The sequence below is a fragment of the Hydra vulgaris genome, chromosome 06 (genome assembly GCF_038396675.1).
Source record: "Hydra vulgaris chromosome 06, alternate assembly HydraT2T_AEP".
Taxonomy (NCBI): Eukaryota; Metazoa; Cnidaria; class Hydrozoa; order Anthoathecata; family Hydridae; genus Hydra; species Hydra vulgaris.
The window spans coordinates 11,417,516-11,432,359 of record NC_088925.1 but is presented as its reverse complement, the minus strand read 5'-3'; the positions used below and the strand labels follow the sequence as shown (position 1 = coordinate 11,432,359).

The following is a 14,844-nucleotide window of genomic DNA, read 5'->3' as shown; positions in this document are numbered from 1 at the left end:
TCATCTCTATTACAATAAACCAAAACTCATTCTTGCTTGGCTTCTTATTCAACAAGTTGTATCTTTTTACTGTATCTGTCCTTATTTATTAAATACTGGCATAAATATACGCTAGAATTTAATAAATAATAAATTTAAGTATAAAATCATAATATATAAAGAACTATAAATTTTTTTCTAGCCCCGGCTAACAACCCATGCTAAATCTTATAATTTTGCCGGGGTCAGATTTGCAAAAAGTCTCATTTTTAGCTAGGGCCGGGGCCCCGGTTACTTACTAGACATAAACAAATAGACATACAATAGCTAGAATACGATAAATGTATGCAATTTATAATGCATCATAATATGATATTATCAGAGATGTAGATCTTGAGACTTAAATCTTGGTCCCTAGATGTCTCAAGACTCATATTTAACTGTCTTGGTCTTGAAACTTAGAGTCTTGGCCATGGCCGTTACTGTATTTACATACTACATATCTATTATCATATTATGAATCATAATATATGCATTTTATAATACATCATAACTTGTAATGCATTATAAAATGCACATATTTATCTTACTCTAGCTATTGCTAATAACATTGCTTATTTTGCATAACTTGCAATAGTATAGCAAGTATGTTAAGTGAATTGAAAAATATTAATATTACTATTATTACAGTTTTCATTTTTATTATTTATATTTAATTTTTTAAACAGTTCAAAAACTGTCTAATTAAAATGGTGAATTGAGTTTGAATTAACCAGAAAAGATATAAGCGTAATCTTTGGGATTTAACTTGTAACAATGTTTTAAGAACAACTAAAAAGAGAAGGGAAACTACGGTAATGTTTTAAAAATATTAGAAAGGGAAGTTAGTTAACGCCCAAGATTTTACTTCACAATTAAATAAAAGCATATAAAAGCAATGTTTATAAATAATACACTCTTATTTATTATAATACAAATATTTTTATTTGTTTATATTTATAACTAATGCCAAGTGCTCGCCTAAAGTTAAAATATGATTATTAATTTATGCACACACTTTTATATTTATTATGTTTTTACATTACCATACTTAATAAATTACATATTTATTATATTTATGATGTTTTAAATAGTAAAGAAAAAAATATAACAAACTTTTGAATGTAATAGTGTGTGCATAAGTCCTTTTATTTTAACTTTATCATTTTATTTAAATTACTGCATTATAAGCAGGCAAGTTTGACTGGTGATAGAAATAATGTTTTACATCAATTAGAAATAATGTTTTACAGCAACAAATATATTATTTCAAGTAATAATATATTTGTTGCTGCCTTGCTTTATATAAATATTACCAACATACAGGTAACATTTATATATGTTCATTAATCTTTTCATTTTAGCTTAATCACTTTATTTAAATAAGTACATTTTCAGCAGGTAGATTTTACTGGTAATAGAAATAATGTTTTTTATCTTTCAGATAGTTCAGGCGAAAAAGTAAGCATTTTTTAGATTACCATTTTTAAATAATATTTATGTTGCTGCCTATATAAATTTGTTGCTGCCTATATTAATTGTTGTTCTATATAAATTTTACCAACATACAGGTAACATTTATATACGTGAATTACTACATTGTCAGCAGGCAGGTTTGACTGGCATTATAAATGATGTTGTACATTATGCAGATAGCTCAGATGCAGAAGTAAGTTTTTTTTTTAATTACAATTTATAAGTAATACTATATCTGTTGCCGCCTTGTTCTATATAAATGTTACTAACATGCAGGTAATATTTATATATGTATTAATTTGTACATAAATCTTTTTATTTTAACTTTATCATTTTATTTAAATCACTACATTATAAGTTTTGAAAAAGTTTTGTGTTAATGCGTAATTATAAAGTAAATAATAATAGGTAATTATTATAGCTATAAAGAAATTAGTAAATAAAAAAAATTAATTAGTATGTATATATTAATTTCATGATGTATTGTCTAGATTAGTAAAATGGACAATGATAGTAGTGAAAACAATAATGAATATCAAAATGTGAGTGATAATTTGTTTGACGGTTACCTGGTTCTGCAATTACAATTAGCGGTACAATCGCATTTATAAAAGGTCTTGATATTTTTTTGGATTTAATATGATGATTTTTAATTTGTTGAAATTTGAAGTTACTAATTATTAAATTTATATAAACTATTTTTATCAAATTGTTTATATAAAATAATAAACATGTAAATTGTTATATTTTATTATAATTGTTATATATGTAAAAATTGCTTTTTTAATCTATTTAAATTATTTATCACTGTATGTATATCACTTATAGTATGATATTACTTGTAGATTTTGTTTTATTTTCAGTATTCTTTTACATACTCATGCATAAAATATTGTGGTGAAGTCAAATTTTAATGTTTTAGGTGCATTATAGCTATTATTTTTCAAAGATTTGTAGGATTCAAAAAAAATGATTAAATTTTATTTTGTTTATAAATTTCATTCCATAGATTAAAAGGACTTTATAATATTAGCGAGTTGCATGATAAAATTTGCTTTTTATGGTTTATATAACAATTGAAATAACATTAGATTTCAAAAAACTTAAAAACAAAACATGCTATATTACCATGGAAAAATCATGGAATTTCCATGGGTATTTGGAACACCTTTCCATTGAAATACCATGGTTTCTTCATGGAAAACCTATAGTTTTTTCATGGAAATAAGTTCCAAATATCCATGGATATTCCATGGTTTTTCCATAGATTTTTTCATAGATCCATGGAAATTTTCTATACTGGTACTATATGTGTTATGTGTATATACTAGACATAGAGTTTTATTAATGTGTAAATGCTATAAAATGATATATTAAGTGTATAGACATAGTTTTACATGTAACAAGTATTCTATGTATAACTGTTACATATAGAGTTTATTATAAAAAATTACTTAAAAACTAAATTTAAAGATTACTAGCTTTGTATAACTGAATAAAGCATATATGACAGGCTTGAATTTTTTGTGTTTTGAGATGCAATTGACTACAAAGAAAAATCAAAATTTTAAAAAGTGATTTGAACTTCAAATTACAAGAACTTGCAAAAAATTAATGGGTTTAGACCTTATTTTACCTTAACTCTAAATGCACCCCATTAGGTTATATCTCGCAAACAATTTTCAAAAAATTGTCATTTCTTGAACTAATCTTTCAAAAGCATTAATAGGACATAAACTGTTTGTTAATTTAGGGCTGAGGTTAAGGGGTGAGGTTTAGGGTTAAGGTTTAGGGCTGAGGTTTAGGGCTGAGGTTATAGAATAATTATATTAAAGCTTTTTGTGAAAACCTCTTTGTTTGACATTACATCACTTGTTAAAATTTCAAATTTTCTCTTTTTCTTTAAAGGTTATAAAACATTTTAAAAAAAAAATCCATTTCTAGATTTTTTTTTTGAAAAACTTGAATACCCTTTGATTGACGTATTCATATAAACTAGATTTTTTGTTTTAAAGCTTAAAGTCAGATCCATTCCATTCTCGTTTTGTATACTAACCAAAAGGAAAAAGTTGACATTGAAAGACCCAACCCAGATATGACAACAATATTCCAAGCAAGAACAAACAAAAGATTTATAAAAAAAGACAAAATTGGGAGTATGGAAATGGAGAGTACAATCAGTTAGTAGATGTCAACTATTTAATAGATTAAAAGTATGGTTTCCAGGTTTCTAGAAGAAGTCAGTCATGAAAGATTCAAGAGTCTATAACTTGCCTTTCATAGATAAAGGAATATTAAAATTCTTGGGATAATATTTAATAAACAAATTTAAATACAACAAACCTCACTATAAGCGTTCAAGCCGAGTTTTATATTTAGATAAACATTTATACATGAACTCATTAAGTACACTTCTATAAATAAGTTACTTACACATTCTGTAGATGAGTTTTTTAAATTATCATGTACTTGCTTTAAGCGGCTCAAAATAGTTTTGGTGAGAAGTGGACAATCACATCCACGAACAATATCTACCAAGTAACCATTCTAAACGAAACTACATAAATTTACATAACAATTTTTTAAATCTCACAATTTGATAAGCGCATTCATTATTTTAGTTTGTCAAATCAGATTTAAAGTATTGCGACATGTGGTCAAATACCATTGAAAACCTTTTTTACTGTTCTTAATAAAAAAAAAAAAATGAATTTTGAAGTCTCTGGAAAATTCTTGTTCTATTGTGGACAAGTTGATAAGATTTATGAGAGAAAAAAACTTCACTGATATATAGGATCCAGAACACAATGAAGGGTAATGCAGGTGACATTTATTAAATGGTAAATAAAATGAATCATTTTTTAGTTACTTTTAAACCAAAGTTTATCTATTTTTCATACAGGAAGCAGGAGGTACCAAAAAGTTATAACCCAAATACATACATACATACATATATATACATATATATATATATATATATATATATATATATATATATATATATATATATATATATATATATATATATATATATATATATATATATATATATATATTTATATGTATATATATACATATATATATACATATAAATATATATACATATATTTATAAATATACACATGTATATATATATACATATATATGTATATAAATATACATATATATATATATAAATATATATATATATATATATACATATATATATATATATATATACATATATATATATATATATATATATATATATATATATATATATATATATATATATATATATATATATATATATATATATATATATATATATATGCAGGGGTTATTCGAGAAAATTAATTTGGGCGACAGTATCCCCCTCCCGTCCCGGCAATATTTAGCCCAAGTATTGCCAAATGTAAGCGTTTTTTGCAAAAAAAAAAAAAAGTTGCTGTGAAAAAAAAAAAGGTTCTCAATTTTGAATTAGGACGGCACCCATATTGGCACCCAAATATTGTCAGCGTTGTCGAAAACGGTCTAGAATAGCCTCTGATGTGTATATAAGACAATATTTTCAAAGTTATCTTTACTTTGGTAAAATCTATAAAAAAAAAAAATTTTTGGAAAAAATAACTTGGGCGTGGCCCCCAGTGCTCTAGCCCCATGGACCCTCTGGTCGTCTGCCCAAATATATATACAGTATTGGCCATTAATAACATTCCATCATGTTATTGTAGTATGGATATAAGTTTGAAATTACATATTTTAAAAATTAAAAGAGATTTTTTCTTCAATTTTTTTTTTCTTCAAATAAATCAAATAATTACTATATAAATTTATTATAAAGTAATAATAAATTAAAAACTGAAATATTGAAATGAAAACAAGTGCTCATATGTATCCACATCAACAAAATTAACTAACTATAATAACAAAAAAAAATTATAATACACAAACAATGAAAAAAAAAAAAAAAATTAATATTTTGTTGACAATATTTTGCTGTTGATTAATATTTAGCTGGTCCAGATCTTTTATTTCAATTTTACCAAGATTGTGGTCTAACCAAGACCACAAATTCTCTATGCAATTGAGATCTGGACTATCGGCAGGCCAAGACATGACTTTAATGTTGTTTTCTTCAAACCATTGCTTGCAAATCTTAGCAGTATGACATGGAGCGTTATCTTGTTGGAAGATAATTCCCGTTTCCTTTCAGAAAATGTCAATAGAAGGCATCAAATAATTATCCAATGTGTCTAAATATCTTTGAGAATCAAGCCTGCCATCAAATAGTTTGAAGCAACCAACACCTTCATAGTTCATGCAGGCCCAGATACCTATACTGCCACTACCTTGTTTTTTTCTATACATAGAACAATCTGGGCTCATTCTTTCATGTGGCATTCTTCTCAGCATTACTCGGTTTTTTCTTGAATCAACCTCAATGTTCATTTCATCGCTGAAAAGAACGTTGTGCCATATGCTCTTAGACCAAATTTTAGGAGCTAAGCACCAGTTTTTCCTTGCTTTCTGATGTTTTTTTGATAGATAAGGTTTTTTGGAAGCAGCTCGCCACATGTAATTATGTTTTTGTAGTACTCTTCAAATTGTTTGAGCACTAGCAACAACACCAGAGGCTTCCTGCCATTTTCGACTGATATCAGTAGATGATAACTTTCTATTTTTTTTCACTATGCGAATAAGTGAACATTCATTTCTTTCATTTGAAATGCTGGGTCTTCCAGGACGTGGATTATTTTCAATTGTATTGTTTCATGATATCGGTTGATTATTCTGCTAACAGTTAGATGTGTTGTGTTTAAATGTTTTGCAATTTTTCTCATTGAGATGTTTTGTTCATTTATAGCTATGATTTTACATTTTGTCATATTATCAATAGTTTTTCCAGTCATTTTGATTTTTTTATTGCTGAAATGTTGTAGTTGCTAATTAAATGCTAAATTTTATATTTCATTTACACAAACTTTTTAAATATTTATAACAATTTAAAAAAAAAACTCTCTAACAATAATTATCAATTTGCAAATAACTTCAAAGTTTTACTCAAAGACAAACGCAATTTTGAAGGAATTTTGAAATAATAGAGTGGATAGTTAATTTTGGCCATTATAATTATTTTAGATTATGAGGTAAGTGTTAAAAAAACCCAGATGATTAGCACATCGATTGATACTATAATGAATATCTATATTTATTTAAAAGAAAATATGATACTCGTCAATTTACACTTTTTATATTTGAAATGAGTCAAACAATCATTGATTTATTATTAATCAAAGTTGAATAATATCAAAAAAAACATGGTGGATTGTTATTAATGGCCAATACTGTATATATATACGTAAAAAAAATTAATAAATTTTATTTATTAATTTTTTTAACATATATATATATATATATATATATATATATATATATATATATATATATATATATATATATATATAACCCTTATATGTTGTCCGAAAGTTTTTTCCATATTTTGTTGACAAAAAGTAAAAATTAAAATACAAGACCGGAATTATTTTTTTTTATTAATTGATAGACTGCCTGCCCCAACCAAACCCTCAGTCGATGTAGCAGCACTCCTATGCGGGTCAGGCTAAAAGATGGTAGATGTAGCAGCACTTCCTTGCGGGTCAGGCTATTTGTCAGTCGATGTAGCAGCACTGCCTTGCGAGTCAGGCTATTTGTCAGTCGATGAAGCAGCATTCCCTTGCGAGTCAGGCTATAAGATAGTTAATGTAGCAACACTCCGCACATGATTTACAGTAAAAAAAAATAAAAATAAAAACATTTATTAAAAAAATTAAAAATAAAAACATTTTATTAAAAAAAATAAAAATAAAAACATTTTTTATATTGTTAAAAACATTCAGAATGTTTTTAAAAACATTCTGGTCAATTAAATTTGCGTTTTTGTGGTTTTTTTAAAAAACGATTTATTTGTAATTAAATTAATGGTTTTTACTTTCGTCCAACACGCAAATGTTGGACGAAAGTCAAAAGTAATTAAAAGTGACGTATGTGTTGGCATAAGAATCACTTTTTTCCTTCCGCTCTTCCCAAAGACAACAAACTATAGATCTATATATATATATGTATATATATATATATATATATATATATATATATATATATATGTTAAAAAATATATTTTATATATATAATATATAATATAATATAATATATAATATACTAATACATAATCTGTTCTTTTAAGAACATTGAGCACTCTATTGTGTAGAATACTTTTTAAAGTTGTTTAAATATATATATATATATACATATATATATATATATATATATATATATATATATACATATATATATATATATATATATATATATATATATATATATATATAAATATATATATATATATATATATATATATGTTAAAAAATTATTTAAAAAATTTTGTTACAAAAAAATAATATAACAATTTACAAAATACTTTTTTTTTTTTTTTAAGGTTGTTGGTACTTTCAGCTACAAAATTTGATACAAATCAAAGACTATAAATCATAAAAATTTAATGACATTAAAAAGACTTGATAGATAACTTATTTAACAGTTTCAACAGTCAGTATATTAAGTTAAACTAATTCATTATTTATGCAACTTTGAGAAAATTGGTTATATTTTTATTTTATTTAGTTTTGACAAAGGTTTTTGATATATTTGACTTTATTTCTTAATACTTAGTCAAGCTAGAAAATAAAGTGCAATTTATTATCAAAAAATAATATTTGAGTTTTTAAACATAATTAAAGTGGAAAAAAGTAATAAAAACTAATTAAAAATAATAATGAATATAATTAATAAATCTAAATTATTTTATTGTAATCATTGGTAAAGTACAAAAGAAGTTAACAAAAATAATCACATCGCTTCTTTTACAAACGTATTGACCACATTTCATGCCTGCCTGAAATCATTTCCTTTACATTGCCTAATTGTCCAAGGCATAAATGAGTTTTTTTCAAGAATTTCCGTAATTCCGAAAATCCACATAAATATTCTTCCGAAAGTTTCCGAAAACTTTCTGGTGTTTTTTTTTTTGATTTGTGAAAAAATTAATAATTTTTCGAAAAAATTAATAATATTTTCACAAACCAGTAGCAAAAAACACTTGGAAATTTTCAAAAAAGTTAAAATAATTTTAAGTGAATTTTTGGATTTCTGGAAATTCTAAAAAAACACTCATCTATGCCAAGGTAAATATGAATTACTAGAGATTGTAAACATAATGGTTGTCTTTTTAAGTCTTTTTTAAAAAATTGTCTTAAAAAAACTTTAAAATTTAATTTAAAAAAATGTTTAAATGGTCTTCTAAAAATTTTTAAAATTTCATCAGAAAATAAGCTCTCAGGTTAACAATTTGTAGAATCCAACGCAAGCGATGACTGTATCAATGGGACAAGGGGGGAGCCAGGCCATGTAGTTATGGAGGGCCATTTTTAGATTTGTTGGATTTGGTGGTTCTAGACAGCCTATTAGAAAGGGGGGGGGGGTGATTTTCCAGATATAATAATTTGTAATTATTATACCTGACAGGCCTATAAATTGAAATTTGCACTATATAATTTTGCTAAAATTTCATGCTACTTTTAACCAAACAACCTAAATATATAAGAGGAGTTGCCCAGATAGATATTGCCCAAAATAAATCTGTCATCGCAATGTGGGTAATGAATACGACTTAATTCTTTATACTTAAACATCATTATTCAAAGCTTGTTATAACTTGACAATAAAATCTTGTTACACTAAAAAATAAAAAAAAACATTTCATAAAAAATAAAAATATTAATATAAATAAAAATCTAATAAATATAATAAATTATATTATAAATATATAATACAAATAAATTTATATATATATACAAAAAAACTTAAATAAATAACAATTAGTTTTCTTGCTTCCTTGTGTATCAATAAAAAATGTAAAGTTCAACAAAAATATTTGAAAAAACTAAACTTAAAAATTGTTCATACTTCTAGCATAAATATTAAATTATTTCCTTTAATACTGTCTCATAAAAGTCATAAATGAATTATAAATGAAAAAGAAAATTTGCCTGAAAAAATTACTTTATACTTGGACAAACAAGGTGTGTGACCACGCACCTTTCCTGGGAAAACCTATATACATATACATATACATATATATATATATATATATATATATATATATATATATATATATATATATATATATATATATATATATATCAGGGCTTGAATTAACGTAAAAAAATCTAACCGCGATTTTTTTGTTGCTCATAACCCCTTCTCCACTCCCGCCGGAGGGGAGGGGGCATTATTTATTTTAACTTATTTATAATAACATATATAATAAGTCTCATTTTTGCATAAGATGTCATAACATTTACGCTCAGCGGTTGTAAAGTAGTTTTAATTATAATTTACATAATTACTATTATTATATTGCATTAAATCTAACGGCTGTATTTTTGTAAAATCAATGAACTTGATATAATCTTCTTTTAATTATTTCATTTTCTATAAATTTTTAACAGCAAAAAAAATTATTTAAAACTCTAACAAAACAATCTATAAATTTGAAACAGTTATAAAAAAACTATTAGAAATGACAAAAACATTATCGTGATAAAATGTTAAAACTTATCATTTTCACGAAAACCCGCACAATCACAAACAAGAATGATAATTAAATTCTTATTAAGTAAGTTTTCTTATCTAAGTAACCTTATCAAATTCCCATGATATTTTTATATATTGCTTTTTCATTCAATGTATTTTTTAATAAAAGCTAGTGTTCACTTTTTTCATTCAATAAAATAAAGCGAAAGAAAAAATGTGTCTAAATAATAGAATCTTTTATGATCTAATACTTTTTTTGATTGCTAATAGAAAAAGTATTAGGTCGTAATTGTAAATATTTTAATTGTTTTGTAATCATTTCACTAGTTTAATGCTTAGAATATTAAATTTTCTTCCTCGCTTTCACTTTCTTCCAAATCCGATATTGTAACTGTCGCTAGATCAATGTCTGTTTTTCCTGACTTTCTTTTTCTTTTTTCCGGATAACGATGAAAATTTGCTGACAATCGTCTAACTTTATCATTATACCATTCGTCCAAAGCAGTATCAGGTTCAAATTTGTCAATCTCAGGACCTTCTTCACTTATCCAGTTCATTTTTTACGCGATTCATACATGAAAACATTCATTCTACTTTTGCATTTGTAAAAGGACAAATTAAAAATAGTTCAAAAATATCAAGAATATTTTGGCATTCTTTGACCAAATTTGATTTGGAAAAAACAATTTCCCAAATTTTCAAATAATACTCATTTTGATTGTTACTTATGATGGTAAACATGTATGCTTTTAAAATGATCCACTCATGAAGTATATTATTCAAATCACATCCTACACCAATTAAAAATTCAGAAAAAAATTCAACAACTTCACCAATAGCTTTATCACCAAAATTTCCATCATTCACATTTCAACGGCCAGTTATAAACGTCAAGTAAAGCTACCAAATGTATAAACAATGGTGATTTTTGGAGAGATTGAAAACGGCCTTCCATACATATGGTAATATTTCCAATAATTAGCTTGTACTGGTCAAGAACATGGCTATTAACTTCGGTATATTGAGAAAGTGCAATATTTTGATAACATTGCTTTGAATCAATTGTCTCAATATCTTTAGACAGTTTTTTATAATGGGTCATAATACTTGTATTATCAAGCAAATTGTCTAGCGAATTTTCTAGAAGAATTTGCAGCTTGGTCATTGTCCATGTAAATTCTTGAACTCTTCTTACAGCTAATACTGGATCATGAATATTGTTCTGAAAACTTAAACTCAGATGCCGAAGGGGAGATAAAACATCAAGATATATTGATAAATAAATAGGCACAGACGCATTTTTTCCATCGCTTTAAAAAACCCTTTAACTCTGCTCTCTTTGCTACCTGGGAGTCTGTTATAGCCAATGATTCAATATGTTTCATAAACACACCATAATTTTCTAAAGCAATTTTCATTGCTTTATACTTGTGATCAATCCACCGAGCTCCGCATGCTTTTGTTGGTTTCGAAACGCTATTACCCCAAGCTTCGGCTAATCCTTGTAGTTCTCGGTAGGGCTTTGGTGACTTTTGATACAAGTGATAAAGTTGTAAAAGTAGTTCGTCAACAGTTTTGAAGGCAGATAAATTTTCAAATGCATTTTTAAAGCAAGTTCAAGTCGATGGTTAAAACAGTGTACAACTTCCAGCCAAGGAGAAACTTCCTTTAGTAATGCGCCTAAACCAGTATAAGCTCCTAGATTAACGTTAGCTCCATCAAGATTTACACCCAATAGATGTTTATAAGAATTGTTAATACCAACTCTTGTAAAAGTGTCTGTTATACATTTTTTCAGGCCAACAGCATTAGAATTCTCTGCCGTTTCAATAGATTCTACTTTCGGACTTCCGTCTTTTAAATAAAGAATGTAAATCAATTCCTGTTCGGATACAGCTGAATCTGTGCTTCCATCACAGAGAACACAATAAAATCTACAATACTTAAACATTCAGTTAATTTGTTTTTAATTACGGTGCCAATGTAATCTGTAAATACTGCAGCTGCACAGTCAGTGCCATAAGAATTTCCTAAATTTGTAACCTTATTCTTCTTTTCTAATGCAATCAAATAAGGATAATCTGTGAATGGACGCTCTCGTTTTGCCAAGTAATACGCAATATTAAACTTTTTCCGTAACGAGTCAGCCTCTTTTACGGCCATTTTACGTAAACCACCCCAGATTGGAGTATTATGAATAACATGGTTAGATAATGAAACTGAACCTTATGTTGTTTGTTGATGAATTCGCGTAACCTCTTTATGTTGCGCACTGCTTAAGTGCGATGCCAGTGAATCTTTTTTTATTGATATTGTTCTTGGTTTGATCCAGGTCATGGAAAACAATTTTGCTTGACTTATCCGTTTTTCAAATTGTTTACATAAACTGCATCTTAATCTTATAACTTCATTTCCATTTAAATCATATTCTAACTCGCAATTAAAATGTTTTTCCCACTTTTTAACTGCAGATAATCTGCATCTGTGGTCCTTATTTACATCCATTTATTGCTATTAATTTAAAATTAGCAAGTGTACTAACAAACTTTTTTTTTATTAACTATTTAGAGTCTATATTGCCTTCCACTATTCACAAAATAAACTTATAAAAATATTATTAAATTTGTTCATAATGAATGAGCTAAATCGGAATAGAGCCCTTAAGAATTAAAAAGTCACTTTCCCAATTCTTGAGAAAGTGACTTTTTAATCAATTAACTTTTATTAATTTTTTTCAATCAAAATCTTTTATTTCTTGATTCGAATAGGTGTTAAATTGTTTTTTTTTTATAAATTTTTCCTTCCTTAAACAATCGGTCTTTTTCCTGCATTTGAACATTTTTGCTAATTGATTTTCTAAATCTTTTATTTTTCTTTCTTTTAGTTTATGCTCCACTTTAAAAAAAAAAAAATTATCGTTACAGAAGTCACTGCAGTTTTATACTGTAAAAGAACACTAAATATTCGCGAATAGAGTATCAATCTTCTAAAATAAAAAAAGAATAATCACAAAAAAAAAGAAAGATCGCGAAAAAACGAATTTTAAGAAAAAACTAATTGCTAAGGTGCGAAAAGTATTTGCGATTCGTGATCGCAATACGCTTAATTCGAGCCCTGTATATATATATATATAAAATACCCCTCAGAATTAGGGTTGGCATTCGGCAATGCCAAATTAAAAGAAACATAATATTCATATTTATTATTATTAAAAGAAAAATAATATTGATATAATATTGATAAAAGAAAAATAATATTCATATTTATTATTATTACTAAAAGAAAAATAATATTCATATAACTTTTAAGAATACCTCATAAAACAGAAATGTCGGTTGAGATTTTCCTCTATATTCAATTAGAGCTTCAATTTCATCACTTTGAGCCTAAAGTAAAGGTTTATGTTACTTATTAGCTACTTAAAATATTTTTTTAGGAGTAAAAGAATCATAACAAATTTAATAAAACATTCTTAAAATAACTTTATTTTTTTGTTTATATTTCAGTTATATTTCTTACTGTACATTGCCTGCGGTAGAGGTAATCACACAAAACTAAAAAAAATTATAGTAAACAAAAACATGCTTGTAAAATATTATTTGGGGTAAAAAATAACGCATATTGTGAACCTCTCTTATGTGAGCTCAGAGCTTTAAATATTTATAACTTAATATTCAACAAGTGATACTTTTTACGTTTAAAGTAAATCTCCAGTAACATTTCAACCTTACATTCATGAAGTTTCTCATAAAAATCCTAGTAAATTTCTCAGTTAGTAAAGTTTCTCATAAAAATCCTAGTAAATAACTTTATGACTCTCTTAAGTTCCCCTCCCATCTAAAATTAAGTTGGTACCAAAATGATTATTGTAGGATAGCTGAGATCGGACCCATAAAAATACGGGTCTTTGTAAGTCTATTCCAAACCGAACTTTTTTATACTTTCCTTACATAACCTTTTTTATACTTTCCTTACATAACCGAACTTTTTTATATTTTCCTTACATAACCTAGCTTTCCAGATCCCTAAAATACAGGTCTTTACCAAACCTGCCATTTCTATACATAACTATTCCACACCGATTACTTCTATACCTATTCCTTATCTACTTCAATGTTTTTTAGTAAAATAATTTTGTTTTGAAAAAAAACTTATGAAAAAAAGAGCAAGAAAATTAACAAGCACACCTTTTCCGCATATTTAGAGCTTATAAGAGACTTTTGTCTTCATTAGAATATATCCCATAAAAATATATTCCATATATCTTTAATAAAAGTTTTTTTAAAAAACTTAAAGAAAATCATATTTCTAGTTTGTTTTTATAGTTTTTTGCCACAAAGTGATGTCACATACGCAAAAAAATTGTGACTTCAACAATTTACAAAAAAGGCTCGTCTATCATTTTTAAAGGTCTAAGAAGCAGATGACATAATTTTAGCAATCAGAAATTATTAAGAGAGGGGCAAATCTTTTTTTTTTTTTTTAAATTTTTTTTTAAATTCATTTATTTAACCATAAAAATATGAAAATTTACAATAATATTTATAAACTCACATAAATAAGGTTAGGTGTCACTCATATAGTTCAAAACAAGTCAATGGAGTGACACCTGAAAAAAAACAAGAAAAAACAAATAAAACACAGAAAGAATTATAAATGAGAAAAAAATAAAAATAAAATTTAAAAAAAAAAAGAAAAAAAGAAAGAAAAATAAAGCAC

General features: G+C 25.9%; 1 protein-coding gene across 6 annotated transcripts in view; it reads right to left on the bottom strand.

Annotated features, from left to right (window-relative positions):
* LOC100200680 (thioredoxin domain-containing protein 6) overlaps positions 1 to 14,844 on the bottom strand; it is a 68,578-nt gene that overhangs the window by 41,518 nt on the left and 12,216 nt on the right. For all 6 annotated transcript variants that reach the window (XM_065799215.1, XM_065799216.1, XM_065799212.1 and 3 more), the window contains exons 4-5: positions 13,440 to 13,511; positions 3,928 to 4,041 (exon numbers count right to left, since the gene is read on the bottom strand). In XM_065799215.1, coding sequence (XP_065655287.1) covers positions 3,928 to 4,041; positions 13,440 to 13,511 — 186 coding nt within the window. The remainder of the gene's footprint in view (positions 1 to 3,927; positions 4,042 to 13,439; positions 13,512 to 14,844) is intronic.